The sequence below is a fragment of the Xiphias gladius genome, chromosome 17 (assembly GCF_016859285.1).
Source record: "Xiphias gladius isolate SHS-SW01 ecotype Sanya breed wild chromosome 17, ASM1685928v1, whole genome shotgun sequence".
NCBI classification, from domain to species: Eukaryota; Metazoa; Chordata; class Actinopteri; order Istiophoriformes; family Xiphiidae; genus Xiphias; species Xiphias gladius.
The window spans coordinates 15,763,116-15,781,885 of record NC_053416.1 but is presented as its reverse complement, the minus strand read 5'-3'; the positions used below and the strand labels follow the sequence as shown (position 1 = coordinate 15,781,885).

The window sequence follows — 18,770 nt, the reverse complement described above, 5'->3', positions numbered from 1 at the left end:
TTTACTTTGTCCAATTGGTTGCTGTGGTTTTTTTTTTTTGTCAAGGGAATCTAGAGCATTCATTTTTGCTTATTTTCAACCCTTAAAAAGTATAACAAGGGCATAGGGCAACAGTGCTATATACTCTCAAGTCAAAGGATACAGAAGCATGCTCCTGATCAGTTAAACTAAAAAAAAAGCTGGTTAAGTTAAAGGCCAGAAAGTGTATTGAACCTAGTCTAACGAGCAATTAGTCCTCGACATCTCTAATTATTTAACTTATGTTGCCACATAAATGCTTTATGCTACAGTACCACTAACCAGGTATTTTGACCCATTTCTAACATTCATGTACTTAAAAGCAGGTAAAATCAATGTTTTGAACATAGTGGAGCATTTAGCAACTAAAGAGACAGCCATTTCTCTCAGGACTTAATGGAGACAAAAACAGAGCTAAAAGAGAGTTAATCCTGGACTTGTATTAAACAGGTGGACACTAGTCCAAATCAATGCTACTGTTCTTCTGTAACTGCTGATGTCTAGCATCTGTTTGAATTAGTTCACCATGTCTACTAAAGAGCTGATGCTATGTCACTGTTCACAACGTGTTTCCACTGCACCCAAGTGGCCAAAAAACACATCGCAGGTTGAAATGTTTAAAGCACCCTACACACCAATAGTCCACCCACACAGGTGTTTTCACTAAAGTTGCCTGGTTAGAGGGGGCAGCGTATTACCAGAAAGTTGGGGTGTTCACCCCTAGCTTAAGAAATAAGGAAATGCAGTCTTTTGGTTGCATTTGACATAATGTCAAAAGTGTTATTTCTTCTTATTTTGTTGATAATCTGAGTTAAGTTTTTGATTGCTTCAAACTAAAATACGCACAGAGCCCTTTTGAATAATAGAATTAACAATGTCAGTTTCATTCAGCTGCTTCAGTGTCAGGGTCCTGTTGTTGTACATGTCGGCTCACTGTCACGACATAGTGCAACACTTGAATAGAGAAGAACAAGACACCATCTTGTGATGGGATCACACCAGCCGCGACGGCCGTCAACATGTTGACGTTTGAACTCGTGAGTATTAGGTATTAGGTCATTAAACATTTTATTACATGAGTATTCAGCACCATGTGTCGCACCACACCCGTCATCGAACTCGGCCTTCATTTTGATCTCAACTACACACCTGCCAAGTTTCGTGACTGTATCGTGGTTAGAAAAAAAACAAAACGTGTATGTCACAGATAGACAGACATATAAACACCTGCAAAAGTACTCAAACCCGCCTCTGCGGTAGTTCCCGCTACAGTGGGTGTCTCCAGGACCCCTTTTTACCATGATCAAACACACAACACACACACACAGGGGCTCACAAGGTGAAAACAATACCAACCACCCTTTCGCAGCTGGTAAACATAGTTAATGTTATTACTAACACCTGTGCTTTTCCTACTCTGACAAGTCGAAATGGCGGCTGTGAAAAAGGCCCTGCAGAGCTGCACCCAACTTCCACTGGAGTAGGAGTCTAGTCGGCCGGTGTAATTGAAAACACCTGTGTGGGTGCGCAAGGGCTTTGAAGAAGAAACTTCCAATCCCAGAAACACCAAATCTAATCAAAAATACAACAAACATAAGCTCTAACATTAACCTGGAAGTATAGTTAAAGGAATAGCTTGAAACTTTGGGAAATACTGTATGGCAGAGGGAGCTGTGCTACTTCAAGTCGGACGATGCCTGTTGGGGCTGAAAACTGCACTAAATGGAAAAAAAAAAAGAGCTTAGCAGACCTCTGTAGCCCCTTCCTCATCTCTGCTTGAGGCTGGCAGCTTAAGGCTACACCAGCCACTACCGGCACATCACCTGAATCTCCCACCGAACTGTTGGCCGTCGAGTTGCATTGTGGGTCATTTAGTCGCCAGGTTTTGATGAGGAAGAAGAGTGTGTGGAATAAAAAAGTTGATGCCTCTGGTTGTGCTGAATCGATTTTTTTTTTTTAAACTTTTTTTTTTCTTCAAACTGTCCATCACGACTCTGTCTAAGTTATAGGAGTGCTGAATGGATGGGGTACTCTTTTAATGCCATATTCAAAGGCAAACTTTAAAATGTTACAGGGAAAAGCAATGAGGTGATTGCAGGAACTTACAGATACACAGTTTAATCTCACCTCCTCAGCTTTTAATGGTTACAAATTGAGCCTGTTTCTGCAGCCGCCAATGTTTTTCTCCTCAGATGGGCTCTGCTGTCTCACAGGGAACAGACCCGAAGGCCGTCCTCAGTCTGCTGCTTCCTGACACTGAGCTCTTTCTCTGCAGCGCGTCGGGCTGAATCTGTGGATCAGCAACCTTATGCTTCAGCTCACCGGCCTCTAACTCCGCCCTGATCTCCGGTGTAGTTTTGCTCTCCGGTCTGTGTGTGCCAAGCGTAGTGCGACAATATTCAGAGCCAGATTTAAGTAAATGCAACCATAGTGAACCTACGCTGTCTGGAGTTCGGTTCGGTCACGTGATGGGCAGGTAGCTAGGTTCTGTTAGGACAGTTTTCTTTGCTTGTTCAAAGATAGAAATCATTGTTGGTCTTTGATTCCTGGCCAAAAGAGAAAAAGATCAATTTGACAAACACTGAAGATGTTTTCTGAGTATTTTCAGTTCTAAGAATCAGGGAATTCAAAGTTGAGGATAAAGTATTAGATTTTGATTTAAAAGCTTCAGCACCAGCAGCTGATAAAGGCAGGATAAAAAAAGTAAAGATGAGGCTTGTCTTTTGGTGCATTTCTGGATAGATGATTAAAGCCAGGGGATACTGAGTGCCCTATTTTTATCACGTCGGTTTAATGGCCTTCTATTGAAAGTGTGTCCTATGCAGTACAACTGTAGATCCTTCTTATAAATAAAATACCACACCTATCAGAACTAGGGCATTTATTTCAGAATTTGTGGTGCTGTACAGGGATGCAGCAGCATGCAGGGAGCATTGGCCAGGCTATAAAAAACCATTATCTAGATGAAACAAGGAGTCCTGAATGTCTTTTGTTTGATACCTGTGTCGGAGCAATTTTTTTTTTTTCTCTCTATTTAAATTCCTGTTGATGTTGAGAAATCAAACAAACGAGCGCTTCATCAGAGACGGAGTGTATCGTATCTCGTTGTAACACTCCTCCTCCTCCTCTTCCCCCTCCCTCCACCTCCCGTCCTGCCCCGTGCGATGGAGCCACAGCATGAGCGCCAGCAACGCCAGCAACACCAGGCTCATGGACAAGGTCAGCAGCACGCCCTGCAGGATGCCCGAGGAACTGTCCGGCGCTGCCGAGGAAGACAGAACAGTTGTCCTCGCAAGGATTTGACAAATAAAAAGAAAATCACGGGTGAACACAGAGGCACTCACTGCTGTAGACGGACAGATTGACGTAGCAGTTCTCTGTCCCCAGGAGGTTAGTGGCAGAGCAGCGATACAGGCCGGACGTCTGAGAGGACACGTTGACAATTTGAACGGAGCCCGACAGGTCCCCTGAGAGAGACAGGACAGTCACATTAATGACACTGAACTAATGAGAGGAGAGAGAGTGTGAAGGGGAAGAAGAAGAAGTATGAGAGTATTATGGGAAGTGTAAGATCCTGCATTTACGTATTTATTTATTTAAAACTTAACCCAAACTAGAGACTAAAAATCAGGCTTCTGCTGCTTTTTTTTAACGTGTCTCCTGTGAGTCCCCCAACTTTATGAAAGTGCAATACTAAGTTGCTAGAATACCCCTTTAACAGTCTCTTTAAAATACCAATGTTCCAAAAATGCTCCTTTGTTTTCGTTCTGAAGTAGCTTCATGTTTCACCGTCTTGAAAAAGTCTATGAGGGGGTGAATCCTTTTAGAGGCAAAGAACCTGCTTCTTCCAGTGCTTCACTGCAGCTTTACCACGCTCAGATTGAGTAAACGTTTAAAATCCAACCCAATTTTTCTTCGTACTATTAAATTCAAGCTGTGCATCATTTTTATAAACAAATCCCTGACATTTTCTTTCCTGTCTTTAGGGCCTCTACATTCCCATCCAAGATTATTACTCTGTCGAAGGGTCATTTGAATTGAGCAAATTGAACACTTAACATAAAGTACAATGATGTGTGTGTGTGTGTGTGTGCGGGGGGGGGGCACTGACCCTCCATGTTGATGGGAAGTGAGATTTCCTCTGGATTCAGTCTATGCCAGCGGATCTCTGGCGTGGGGATGCCCTCTGCCACTGAGCAGGACAGCGTGACACTTCCTCCCACTTCAATGTCTCCGTCCCACTGGCACACAGGCAGCGAAGGTGGCGCTACAGAAATGACCACTAGATGAATTTCTACGAGGATGTAGTGCAGTGGAACTCTTAGACTGATGCAAGCATTTCATTGTCTATTGGTGAGACAGCTTGTTTCTTCTATTTCTTGTCAGATGTTGCACGGTGAGCCATCGTTGTTTTGTTTTTGGTTTTTTTTTTTCATTCATATGATGTAATGTTAGTAATAACTTGTAAGGAAAGTTCTACCGCTGCTCAGGTCTGGATGACCAACAGGCAGTGAAGAGGAACCAGAATTGAGACTAAGACAGATAAGATATTATTTACCGAGGTATTCCTTACCTGTGCTTTCTCAATGGCCTCTGGGTAATACTTGACTGGTTGGGTGTATAATTCACTTCATCAAAGCTCCAATAGATTGGCCAACTATCGCCATTACGATTTAAAAAGTTATATTACATCTGCCATTTATTTTTTCACTGCTAAAATGTAGCCAGTGTTGGAGTCAATGTTTTAGTCATTTCACTGTAAAATTAGTACTAAAAATAATACTAACAAACTGTTAAGACTAAGACTAAGCCATCCTAGCAATCCATAATGAGATGGCCACCCATCTAAGAGTAATTGAAGTATTTCAGTCTGGACCCAAGTTTTGGACCAACATACGGACAGACAAAACATTCGTATTACAAAAAAATAAACAGCAGTAATGGCAGATATGGTTGGGAATCCACCAAAGGAGTATCAAACTGAACTAGTACGTAGATACATCCCTAGCTCACCGTATATGAAATGGTGAGGCGACGCACTTACCCAGGACACTGAGCACCAGTTCTCCTACGCCAGGATCTGCTGTCTCCGGTGGGTTATTGACCATGCAGCGGTAAATACCAGCATCTGATACTTGTGTGTCATTCAGGACAATATCTGCACTCCAGGGAATACCTGCAGCATGTAAAGAGGTTTGCTCTGCATTAAATAATTATGTTGCATGTTTAACATGCAAGGCGCGAGTATTCGTGTCATTTTAAATTACAGAACGTAAGTGGACACAACACAATTTTGTTAAAAAAGGGTTTTCACTGGTTATAATACCTGTAAAACCCACCCTGCCAGTAAGGGAGGGATCTTCAATCACCTGTCCATGGTCATACACGATCACCTGGAAGTGAGAGCAGCCATTAATACAGAAAGTAGTTCCAGACCTTAAAAATATGAACAGGCTTGTTGTGTTTCATAGAAAGTTTCCTTTACTGTGGCTGTGGATGTTTGCATCAGAGTCGTCACAATTTTTATTTGGATAGTTGTCTTTACCTTAACCAACGTCTGCAATGAGGTCCAAGTTGTAGAAATGATTTTAAGAATACATAAAAGGCAGTGGACGAACAACTTTCAGAAAAACATTCACTCCAAACACTCCTTTTCCTCATTGCAGCAGGTTCCATTTTTCAGGACGCTGTGTTTCATCAGCTCATAATGTACACCCGCGGCTGTTATAATGATATCTGATCGGTTTGTAAGGCTGCAGCTTGTTGCTGCATCAGAGGTGTTTGCGTCCGTTTGTGCTGGGATTCAGACCTGTATTGGGGTTTCTGGGCTGGAGAAGGGAGCCAGAGTCCAGATAACGTTGAGTCTGGAGAGGGGGCCGGAGGTGAAGAAGGAGCAGGGCAGGACGACAAAGTCCCCTCGAACCACCTCCAGACTGGCTTCCCTCATGGTTACCCTGAGTGCAACTGTGTCAATTAACAAGAGAAAAATAAAAAAAGAGACGAGTCCTATTTGTCATGTAATACAAGAGGCCTTTCAGTTAAGGAGCTATCTCTTAAAATTCCTCATGTTTTATTGTTATTCAAAATTTTTACTTCCCTGCACCGGTCCTCCCTCTCCTCCTTCATTACTGAAGTAATGAACCCTTCCCCCCTCCTCTCTGTCATTCCCCAGGCCCTTTTGTGAGCGTGTGTGTGTGTGTGTGTGTGTGTATGGGAATTCAGTGTGCCTATTAGTTGTTAATTACACTTGACAGCTCTGAGGTTGAGCCAAACTGATCACAGACTGAGTGGAACAACAGCTCACTTCACTGGGAAGCCTTCATGAAAAACGTATTGTCGATTCACGGCATTGTTTCCATGTAGATCAACGGTTTCTAAAATGTCAATCTATCGCGAATCTTTCAGAATAAGTGATCAATATGAGAAACTCATGTTTAATTGGATATAACTATAATATTCAAAAAAGGGGATGCTTTTCAGGGGCTACTTTGTTTAAGTCAAGCAATTAAGAAAAAAGTGCACTAAATGCAAATTCAATCTTTAGCTCATACGTCTGATGACGCTCTTCACTCTTACACATGATTAAAGCCGTATTTGTATACAACTTTCCATTTCTAGTTGGAAAAAAGTATTTGGCCAAGTAAATTTTAGTATGTTTTCAAAGAAATCTGCAGCCTCACAGAGAAACATATCTGTCCCAATACTAAAGGGGTTTAGAGCCAACACTGCAGGTCTAAACTCTACACTGTAGATGTAAGGGTCTGTCATCCCTGTATTTACAAGAGTAAACAATAAAACAATAAAATGAACAAATACAAATAACAAAATCAATGTGAAGAAGTATAGAAAAAGAAGCAGCAATTCTCGTAGCTTTGCAGATCCCTCAAAAAAAAAAAACACTTGACGACTTTGTGCAAAATTACTAAATACTTTTCATCTGGTCTTGCTGAATTTGAATGGAAGCTGAAGACAGTAGACGGGCCTACTCACCATTCTCCAGAGCGCTGAAACACGCACACAGGGTCCAGAGCATCCATCTTCCGGAGGAACCCATAGCTGAGAGGAAACGCAGAGAGGCAGCCCGCTCTCCCCTGTGTACGAGCTGGTGGTGGCCAAAAAAACTAGGCATGCATGATTAATCTATTGAGTCATGCAACCAACCCCACCCTCCTTTATTTACCCTCCCAGTTTATTATCTCTGTCTCATTGTCTGTTTGGAGAATCAAATCTTTGTAAAAGCGAAGTTGTCAGAGAAGTGACTGCAGGAGGGTTTTGATTAAGTCCTATTAACTGCTGAAGTTTAGAGTTATGGCAGTGGAGGCTTTTGGGGTCGGCTTGTAGTCTAATTAGTCAGTGTAACGTAAAGAACTGCAGCTGCTCTACAAAAAACAGCACCTAGTAGGTATAAGACGTCTTCTCATAATGCAGCAGGGCAACATACAGTATGTGATGTACAGCAGCTGGCTTTTGTTGCCATGGATGCACAAAGTGACTGTACTGATAAGTTCCTGCCTGTCTGACGCTGGCTGATCCAGTCAGCTGAAACACGTTCGGGCCGCTAAGATGTTAATGAAATGAAATATGTGTGTGTGTGGCTCTTTGACGGGAGAAACTTACATTTTATTTCCAGAATTTGAAATTTGAGAGTGAAATTATCTAAGGTTTGCTGAACAGTGGCCGGCGTGAGCACAAGTTACACGATGATTTTCCAACATTGTCCTGAGACTGTCGATTTTTTTAACTTCTGTGATACAGTCACTGCAAAGTCTATCCGTGGCATGTTCAAATGTGGCGCAGCAGCAGCACAAGCAGAGTCGGCACGGTGGCGTAGTGATGGCTTAGATACACAGCAACATCAAGAGCTAGCTGACATTAGCTGCCATAAGCTGCTGGTCATACCAGACCCAGTAAGGCTGCAGTAGCAAAACTCCTGAGTGTAAGAAACTGAGTAACAGTGCACCTTACCGCCTTGATTTACTTATTTCAAAAGCTACACAGTCTCGCTTTAAGGTTGAAAATTATTTTCATAATTGCTAAAATGATTAAAAGACTGATCCGTAAGCTGACAAACAGAAAATTCTCTATCATGAGGATTTGATGCTTTTATCCGTTTTATATCATTTGGTTTGACAAAATAAGCAAACTAATGCTTTGGGAAATTGTGATTGATAATTTTTCACCAATTTCATGTGTTTTATAGACTAAATGACTAATCAGTTGATACAAAAAAATGACTTAATTAAATGGTTAATCAATAATAAATTATATAATGAATGGTGATAAAGAATTGAGAATTGCAGCCCTGCTTTGCATGTATTTGAAATGTTCATTTTATCTTTTGTCAGATTGTAAATGTTATCCTGTTACCATTTTGTGGACTTTTTAATTTTAACATTTCTACTCCAAGCGATGCTAAAATATTACAGGTCTGATGAGGTCAAACAAGCTGACACTTGCAGCATGTTATCTGGTGATAGGGACATCATCCAGTTATGACCCATGGGATAAACAAAAAGCTGTCATTGCTGCTTTTTGATGGATTTGCGTAAAACGTCTTAGTTATCCATTGCTCACATAAGTCAGTCTGCCCTCCCAGTTCCCCAGTGCTGGGAGGGCACACCAGTCGCAACATGCTGGCGAACGGTCATGCCATGAGGCCTGAAATTAAGCCAGTCCAAACATTTGTCAGATTTATTGATGCCCCATGTGGCAACATGAGTAAATGGTTTTACACATACAGTTGAGCATTTAGAGGGCTTTGGTTGCTTGAGTTGAGAGAACTGAAAAACTGAAACTGAACTGAAAAGCTTATGTGGCTTACCGGACTTTACAGCAGAATGACCAGTGGTTCACTGAACCAAAGTAGTTCTAAATTCGAGGAAAGTTGGGCTGTGAAATGAAGTAGCTTAAATTTAAACAAAATAAAAATAAATAAATAAAAACAAAAAAAAACAAGTCAGATTTAACCAAAAGCAAGTTCTTGAATACAGCATGTGACCTTTTCAAGTTTTCAAATTTGACCTTTTATTATGTCACCTCAATGAGGTCAGTATCCTCCTGTTACTGATACATATTTCTTCACCTGCAGTGTCTCTCTTTCTGTCCCATTTCTCTTTTCCCTTTTGTCATTTGAATACAAGTTACTATGGCAATTTCATATATTGCTGAACTGAAAAAAGAATAATATTAAGACCACAATTAAATGCACAAATTTTGCAGATCAAATCCAAAACAGGAAAATGTCAGTGAATATGGAGGCAGTCTGAGCCTGCTGTCTGGTGCCGTTTTATTGTCTGTGTGGGCCAACATGAATCGGCAGTGAGAGCTGACCAGGACACTGGGGAAAACAGATGTACAAGGAGGTTGACTGCAGGTTTTTGGTATGGAGCACTAATAACAATCGCTACGCAGTAGTTTCTTGGACTCCTCAGTTAAATATTTGTACAAATTTACAGAATGTTTTTGTGATCACATTGTAAGTGCCATTTCTATTCCGAACTGCTTTCCTTTGGGCTCGTACAATAAGTCCAAGCCGAAGAGCCTGTGGCAAAAGGTTGACTTCTCCCAATTTATTCAAATAACAAATAATATTCAGCACCAGCTTTGTGCGTTTCAGCTGTGACATACAGTATATTTCAACGTAACTGTTTTACTCTGAGACTAGAAAATAAAATATCCCGACTGATGAAAGAGAATTGGCAAACCTGTTCACTACTTCCTTTAAGAGCATTTGTTATCATTCAGGTCTGTATAGGTATTAGTCATATGGTAAGGCCTCGTCAGAGCTCAGTTATTCATACCAAACGACTCACCACCATATATATACAGCACTGTGTTCATCCGACAGCGAAGAATATACACACTGTAGCATCAACTCACAGAAGACATACTGAACATTTCAATTGAGTGCCAGTTTGACCACTAAAAACGGACAGGTTTGTGTGTGTAGATCTGGACTCCGTGTTTCTCAAAGTTAACGTACATTTAGCGCCATCCTCTCGCCTGCTTGCAGACAAAAATCACAACCATTTACTCAAAAGACTGGAACTGACAGATAGCTGCACTTCCCGTCGTCTTTATCACATTCACACAAAAACACAGATAAAAGTGTGTAGAAACACACAGACAAAAGGAAGTTTCGGGATAAATGTGCTCGCTGGTTGTACATGCAACACTTCCCTTAATAAAACATCATCAATGTTTTAGTGACATATGGCCAGTCTCGATTCTAGGATAAATCCTACCTAATTCTGGTCTTATGAGATGGGGCCTCAATAAATAGACTATGAGTGAGACAGTGAGAGGAGAAAGAGAGACAGGAGAGACAGCGAGACAGACAGGTAAGCGGAGTGAGTTCTGCCTCTTTCCCCTTTCAGGGTAACAGGGAGTGACCTGGTGACAGGTCGGCCAATCACAGGAGGATCAACCGGTTTAGACAAATCGGATCACTTCAGTGTGTCGGCCTGTTGCTGTAGCTTTGATGGCAGTACAGTCCAATCACAACAGCATCGTGACAGGTTTCTCCAGGAACTTGCGGAACTCTGCGAGCCACTGCGCGCCGACAGCCCCGTCCACCACCCGGTGGTCGCAGCTCAGCGTCACTGACATCATGCTGGCTACATCGAACCTGCGAAACCCAAACACACACTGCTTCAGATTTGAGTTTTGAAATGCAGTATGTCCGGCTTGGTATCATATTATAGTCACGACACTGACCCTTTCTCATTATCAGCGGGCATCAGCCGTTTCTCTGAGCCTCCAACTGCGAGGATACAGGCCTGAGGAGGGTTGATTATCGCTGAGAAGTTCTTGATGCCAAACATCCCCAAATTAGAGATTGTGAACGTTCCTCCCTGGTGGAAAAAAAAAAATTAGCTGGTTCACTAATGGTAGATGAAATCTGCATAAAAATAACTATCCCACATACAAAACCCCTCACACTGAAAAAGCACACCGATATCCACAGAATCAGATAACGCGTGCTGTACCTGGAACTCATGTGGCTGCAGTTTACCCTCTCTCGCTTTGGCTGCGAGAGCGGACACGTCGGAGCTGATGGCAGCCAGTCCTTTGGTGTGGGAGTTAAACACTATGGGCGTGATCAGACCGTTGGCTGTGCTCACTGCTACACTTATGTCCACCACATGATTCCTGGAAATATTAAAATAAGTCAATACGGATGGTAGCACAAAAATCTGGATGATGTGCCTTTGCTTCTGAACAGAGAAGAGTTGACTGCCCTCTATTGGTATAATAATGCAGCTACACTTTTAGAGACCAATATTTAACAAAGGTCACAGTTTTTCATGTTGTTCTTTATATTACTCTGGATGTTACCATGGATATGAGTGACAGAATTTAAAATTTAGATTTTAGATGCAAAGAGGTTTGATGTAAGAAGAAATGCAAAAAAGCAAACAACAGAGAATGGGTGACCAGATAAGAGGAGTACACATGATTAGTAGATCTACAAACCAAGAGAACATATCTATTGTTTACCGTATACTGAAACCAGACAACATGTACCTGTGTTTGGATATGCCTATTTACGTGTGTTTACTCACTGGCGGATGACCGTGTCCATCCAGGAGGAGTTGCACTCAGGAACCTTGAGGCAGGCCAGAGCGCTGGCTTTGATGATGAAGTCATTCACACTGAGTTTGATATTCTGGGCTTTCACTTCCTGCGCAGAGAAGGCAAGGTTGTTTAAGAGACACAGGAAATAATATCCTAGTTCAGGGAAAAAAAAAAAAAAAAAGGTTTCCCGTCTTTCATTCTGTTACACGTATATTTACAAAGACTCACAGCATTGAGCTCTTGCCGAAGCTCGAGCACTTGGTCCATGTTGACATCTACAGACAGATAATAGTGGGGGATGGTTTGCTTTGACTGCATCAACCTCTGAGCAATAACCTGCAGGGGAGAAAAATATATGCACTTCAGCTTTGATCCATAATTTATCGTAGAGAGCCATGAGGTGTGTTAGTTGAGTCTGTGTTGATTAATGGAGTGTCTTTCTTCGGGAAAAATGTGGAAGAACAGGTCAGAGAAAACAGAGCTACACTGTGAAAACCCCTCAGGCCGTTTGCCTCACTGAATTCAATACACCAGCACCCCACCCTGGGTAGAAGGAGTGTGACGTGAATTACACCTGACTGCTGTCAGAGGAGTTTGGGCAGGACAGGAAGCTATGACTGGACACAATGGACCACCGACAGTCAGGTGTTTGTTCGTTCTAACCTTACGGATGTTGCTGATAGGGATGTCTGTGAAGGTCCCAGCTGCTGCAGCAGGAGCTGCAGGTACAGGAGCAGCTGGACCTGTGGCTGGAGTGGGAGCAGCAGCTAGAGCCTGCCAACGAAAATGATTCAAATTTGCATCAAAACGCATCACAACAAAACCCTGAGGGACATACAGTGTGACAGCAAAGTTTTGAGACTGTTTAAAAGTAAAAAACTACAATCATAATTATTTCACCAGTGTGGAAGATTTAAAGACCAAAACCTTTTAGCTTATTTCAATATAATAACGACATTCCACATGAAATTAACCAAGTAGTGAAAAATGTTCTTTACAATTTCACACAGCTCAAGTTCTTCAAGTTTTTTCCTAAACTCAAAGAAATTTAAACGTAGAACAGAAGAAAAAACAGAAAAATCCTTGCATTTTAGAAGCTAGAAACAGAGAAAGCTTAGCATTTTTGCTTTAGGAAATACACAATAATTAATCAATTAAAATGTCACCACCAAATTGCCTCATCACTAATGCATATTAAAAGCATATTAAGGAAAATCATTAAGGATGAAAAGTAAAATTCTATATATGATTTAACGGGATTAAACATGCATTACTGGTAGTCATGTATGCAGAAAAAAGTGGGAGCTTCACTTACAGGTGCAGGCTTTGGTGGAACAAAGCTCTCAATATCTTTCCTGGTGACGCGTCCCTCGGGACCAGAGCCTGAAGAGAAAAAAAGCCCCATGTATGAAAAATATTTTAACATTGCTTTTTCTATCTTTAAATTTTGTATCTCACTAGAAATAATAAATGTTCCACCAAAATATCTCTCTCTCACCCGTGTCTTGGCCACTTACCGCTGACCTGTGCCAGGTCAATTCCTTTCTCAGCAGCGAGTTTTCTGGCAAGTGGGCTGGCGAACACACGCCCCTTCCTGGGTGCTGCTGGGGCAGCGGCTGCAGGAGCAGGACTGGGTGCTGCAGCAACCGGAGCTGCAGCCTACAAAATAAAACAAAATGCTCAAAAAATAAGGTAGTAACTTAAGAGCAATCTTAAAACCAAATAGAGGCCATTTTCAGTAAATTTCTGGGAATAATTGGGTACAAAGTTCACTTATATTTGAGTAAAAGCTTTTCATGTGTCTCACCGGTGCTGGAGCTGGAGGATGTATGGAAACCTCTGCCACTCCAGTTTCTACGTAATCCTTGAAGGCAGCGATGTCACTTTCTTTCTCTACAATGATGCAGAGTGGTGTTCCCAGGGGGACGTCCCGAGTTCCCTCTGACACCAGGATTTTGGCCAAATATCCCTCCTCCTGGACCTCAAACCCTACACACCGACACATGAAAGAGCCATGTTGAGTTTTTGCTGTGATGCTTTAATTCTATTAAGTTTAGTTCCGGATGTGGGACAGCAACATCACACATGACATGACAAAATAAAAACAAGAATTTACTGTATGTTAACTAAAACTGTAATGCTCTGCGGTGCCCAGAACAAATATTTCAGGACTAAGCTGTTTGGGTTTACCGATGGTTGCCTTGTCAGTTTCTATCTCAGCCAGCAGATCTCCTTCACTAAGCTTCTCTCCGACCTTCTTCTCCCAGCGCTGCACTGTTCCCATCGTCATGGTGGGAGACAGGGCGGGAAGTGCGATCTGTAACACACACACCAAACACTTAAGTAATCAAGGCAGAGGAATGTAATCTGTTTATCCTTTTTGTGTAGCCGAATTTTCTTTTTGCTGCTCAGATCACCGACTCACCATAAGAGTAACTACCACGAATGCTGTTTTGTCGTCATGGCATCATAAATAATGTGAATCTCCTGTTTAAACAACAACTAGGGAGTGGCTGTTTTATTTAATTTGCTTCCTTAAAACTGACAGAAGCTACAGGCAAGAAAGTCCTGAAAGAAAACTGAAAATGTCACCAAATAACTCCGTTCCACTGCTTTGATCTATCAATGATCCCGTCACATGCAGACTGAACAGACTGTCAGACTGAATAACCCTGATAAAGCTAAAGGACACTGTGACTGTAAACAGCCTCTCTCCACACATGACGACTCCACACATGACTGTTTTTTTTGTTTATGTAAGAAAACACACCTACCTTCATGTGTGTGGGATAAGAGCTGCCAGGGGCTGCAGGAGGACCAGCAGCAGGAGGAGGAGGTGGAGGGGGAGGAGCGGAGGCGGCAGGTGAAGGAGTGGCACCGTCTGCTTTAAGTGAGTCCAACGTTACGTCTTTAAAGGCTGGGATGAGGTCCGGGCTGCAGGTGAAAAATATACGCACAGATATTTGACATAAATGTACACAAAGCACAACCACATCCAGACTACAGGACCAGAAATTGTGTGACACGTTGAAAACTACTTGAAACATAAACAGGTGCTGAAAAAGTGAGAAAAGAAGTGCCAAAATTCAGTTTCCAGCTGCCAATTCTCCAAATTGCAATGCTCTGCATTTGACCCCAAGACATGTGGAAATTACACACACTGCAGAAAAACCAGCAGTAATGTTTAAGCCAATTAATGAAAATAATTTGAATATGTGATCTAAGGCTATGAATCTGCTGATTATTTTCTCAATTAACTGATTAATCATTTTGTCTAAAAATGGTGAAACATACTGGAAAGTGCCCATTAGAATTTCTCAGAGCACAATGGGATTTATTGAAATTGTCTGTTTTAACTGCAAAACAGTATAAATCAAATCCTCATATTTTAGAACCTGAAAATAGAAAATGTTTCTCACTTTTGCTTTAAAAACAAAGGAAATTAGTAACTGATTATTAAAATAAATAGATTTTAATCGATCAGCTCTGGTGTGATCTACTATCTAGCTTGAATGGATTTTTCATCACTATAAAAGCAACAAAGCGTAAATTTCCAGCTTCTGAGACTAATTTGAATAAGACACCTGTTTTACTTCGTAGACACCTTTCTATACGGAGGTCACTTTGGTTTTTCAGCCTATTTTTTACATTGTCAACCAACAGACACTTACTTTTCAACCGTGATGCAGATTACTGCACCAACAGTGACATCTCTGGTCCCCTCAGGAACGAGGATCTTTGCCAGATAGCACTCCTCCAGCATTTCAAAACCTACAGTGGCCTTGTCAGTCTCAACCTACAAAGACAGACACATTTTTTAAAAAGTCTATAGGGATGATTTGCTAAAAGTAATATGGAAACACAAGACACACTCATGGCTCCTAACCTCAGCTATAAGGTCACCCTCGCTGATTTTTTCTCCCTCCTTCTTCTCCCAGCGAGCAATCGTTCCCGTCTGCATGGTGGGTGACAAGGCAGGAAGCTCCACCTGTTGAACAGAAGAGAAATTCCAAGAGTTCAAGCATGAAGAAGTCAAGATAAAGTGCCATATTTAACCTGGAAGCTAACCAAATATCAAAGAAAAGGCCATTTATTCCAAGAATGCCAAAAGATCGTCATTGTTACTTTACAGTATCCTAACGGGGACTTTGTGACAGGAAAAACACTACCAAATGTCAGGTGTTGCAACTGGAGTTGCTACATCATCATCACTTCATTTCCTTGCTCAATAAATGACCCACATACAGCTGCATTACACCACGTCTGTGATGCTTTCAAGGTCATGTAACATCTGACAGCAGAATTACACAATTGCTAGCAGTGGAGAGACAGACATAGGCTAAGAGAGGGGATCTCAAACAGATCTACATTAGACCAGAGACAAGAGGAAAATCTCAGCACTAAGAGCTGAGATTTTTGTTATGTTTGGGAAGAAACTTAACAGCTGTGTATACAGGGGCAGGGGAGATGACATTTGTGACAGTGGAAAACTGTAGTATGTCCCAGTTTATTAGTGCATGCTAATTGTATGCATTTGCCCCTATATCCTACTAAATTTCATTATCTAATGCTTTTGGATTTATTATACACGAAATAAATGTGTACTATCTGTACGATTAGTACTATTGCATGTCAGTCCCACTGTAACCCTGCGATGTCAAAGTCAATTAAACCTATCAAAGAGATGGCAGAATATTTTCCAAAGATTTATTAGTTATTGTTTGTTTTCTGAGGTGATTCAACATCATCCACCAGCTGTTTTAAGTTTTACAGTTTTCATTTTTTTTTTCAGCAGCTCCTCCAATTTTATGCACAGTGCATTGTGGGACAATGGTGTGCATCACACATCCTTACTGACTTTTATAGTATACATTGCCAGAGTGAACAGGCTACCAGTGGTGGGAAGTAAGTAAGTACATTTATTCAAGTACTGTACTGAAGTACAATTTGAGTACTTTACATCAGAATTTGAGTACTTTACATCAGAATTACCATTTTCTGCTGATTTATACTTAAACTCCACTACAATTCTGATGCAAATCCTGTACTTCCAAGTTACTTTTCAGATTCAGATTAATAATAAAAAATATAAACAACAAATAAATTATGCTGTATTATTATAGGTTCGAGTAAAGACTTGGATCCCTGGGGGATTCACAAGCTACCCAACTTATATTGAGTAGTTAAAATTAGCTCCACCTTTGCCTGCTGCAACATTAAAAGCGGTGTACACATTAATAATCTAATAATATGATCTGAGTACTTCTTCCACCACTGCACATAACATACTGTAAACCTGCTTAGATATAGTTTGCAGTATGAAAATGGGACACAGCACCATTCAAAGTCGGTCGTGTCACTCATGTAGATGACACCTGACGCAGAATAAATATGAAATATGCCTGGTTTAAAGTCCTGGGACCCCCATGACAGCACCCATCGTGACTTTACTGACATGTGGGGATACTTCCTAACCTATATCTATCGATTTTACTTCACATAAATCTGATTTAACGGTAAATGTAGCTCAAATGACAACGGACAGACACCTGATGCCATCAAATTAACGTTTTGATGCCCCGATTGCCAGCTAAGAAACACAGTGTTGGCAGAAATTGACCTTACAGTTTAAAAACTCTGCCACTGCCTTTATTTAGCCTGAGTTCAACCTTTTAAAGCTGATACAAAAGCTGCCCGGTACATCACGGCGCTATCTCATGCTAGCCGGGGAGGTCATGCTAGCTGTAACCGTGAACGGCGGCGCTATAGCAACAGGCGGAACCCGGCCAGGTAACGTTACCTTCTGGTGAGGTGGCAGGCTGTAGAAACGCTTAGTCTGACAGCCGCCTGCCAGCTGGGGACACCGCAGCAGAGTCGCTCTGTGGCTGAAGCCGGAGCCCAAGGACACGGCCCGGGACCCCGCTCCACGGTGAAGCCGCCTCAGACAGCCGGTTCCGGGCACGGAGCGGGAGCCGAGCGCGGCAGGCCCGGCCGGGAGGGCACGGGTACATGGGAGCCCGGAGGACGGCCTGAGCCGCAGGATCAGACGAAGCATTTCGCAGCCGTTGAAACACTATACAGAGCTGTTGAATAATGTATTTTTCTTACACCGGCATCAGAGGTACGTTGGCACCGAGTGTCTCTGTGCCCTGCGAACCGGCCCGAGCTTAGTCCTCACTTTCTAATGACCTCCTCCAGTCCAAAACACAGCGCTTTACGGCACTCCTCCCTGTTCTGCCGCCTCTTAGAAACAAGTGTCGTAAACGGTGGCCATTCAAATTTTAATCACCAAGTAAACACCACCAATATGAACGAATAGAACCAAAATGTAATAAAACATAATTTAATAAAAATAAACATTTATCCAAAGCCGGTTTCAAACTACAAAGTCTATTCAAGAGCTGCAAAGTTATATTTTACTGCAATCATATCAGCGACCACACGGTGGCAGTACAACATTTGAGTGAACACATGGACAGTCACTGTAACTGTCTACTATAAACCACAAATGAGTGGTGGGTTAATGGAGGCCTTTTGGCTAAAATTTGATTGAGATCAACGTCTCTTTTGCAAGAGAGGCCTGAGAACAAATTACATATTAGTGATTATTTTGTCAATTATAATAATTTGGTCAATAAAACATCAGAAAATGATGAAAAATGGCCATCACAACATCCCGCTGTCCAAGGTGATGTCCTCAAATGTCTTTTTTTCAAGCAACAGTCCAAAACCCCAAAATATTACATTTACAGTAATCCAAAAAAAAAGCAATAAATTCTCCATTTGTGATCCTTGAACCAGCGATTGTTTTGCATTTTTGCTTTAAAAATTACTTCAACGATTAATCGATTATTGTAGTAGTTGCAGATTTATTTTCTGTCAATTGACTAATCGATTGTTCGACTAACCACTGAAGCTCTAAACTGCTGTAACTCTGTTGGTATCTTTGGAAACTCTGTCAAGTAAGCTGGAATTTCAAATAAAATGTGTGGGTTCTAGCTGAGTTCATTTGGCTTAATAGCATGAGTTTGTAATGACTGACCCTGTGGCCGGTCAGTGAGGTTTAAGAGGACAAGACCCCAGTCCGTCCCAAATAAGAAATACATTCCTAGCAGACAGCAGAGGGTTGGGAGCTTTTCATCCATGATGCAATAGCCCAAAGTTCAGATGAAAAT

General features: G+C 41.7%; 2 protein-coding genes across 2 annotated transcripts; both read right to left on the bottom strand.

Moving 5' to 3' along the window:
- Positions 1–3,077: 3,077 nt before the first annotated feature.
- zgc:165604 (uncharacterized protein LOC792578 homolog) lies at positions 3,078–7,300 on the bottom strand. The gene is made up of 7 exons (XM_040151274.1): positions 7,009–7,300; positions 5,828–5,982; positions 5,345–5,411; positions 5,063–5,194; positions 4,130–4,285; positions 3,363–3,485; positions 3,078–3,280 (listed from the first exon to the last, which is right to left on the bottom strand). The coding sequence occupies exons 1-7, from the start codon at positions 7,145–7,147 to the stop codon at positions 3,078–3,080; spliced, it is 975 nt and encodes a 324-aa protein (XP_040007208.1). The 5' UTR covers positions 7,148–7,300.
- A 1,382-nt stretch (positions 7,301–8,682) lies between these two features.
- On the bottom strand, positions 8,683–17,650 carry dlat (dihydrolipoamide S-acetyltransferase (E2 component of pyruvate dehydrogenase complex)). The gene is made up of 14 exons (XM_040150777.1): positions 17,396–17,650; positions 15,482–15,583; positions 15,267–15,391; positions 14,370–14,529; positions 13,786–13,912; positions 13,403–13,584; positions 13,113–13,254; positions 12,911–12,978; positions 12,259–12,369; positions 11,824–11,931; positions 11,583–11,701; positions 11,007–11,169; positions 10,735–10,871; positions 8,683–10,645 (listed from the first exon to the last, which is right to left on the bottom strand). Exons 1-14 carry the CDS (start codon positions 17,648–17,650, stop codon positions 10,516–10,518), a joined length of 1,929 nt encoding a protein of 642 aa, XP_040006711.1. The 3' UTR covers positions 8,683–10,515.
- Between the last annotated feature and the right edge of the window lie 1,120 nt (positions 17,651–18,770).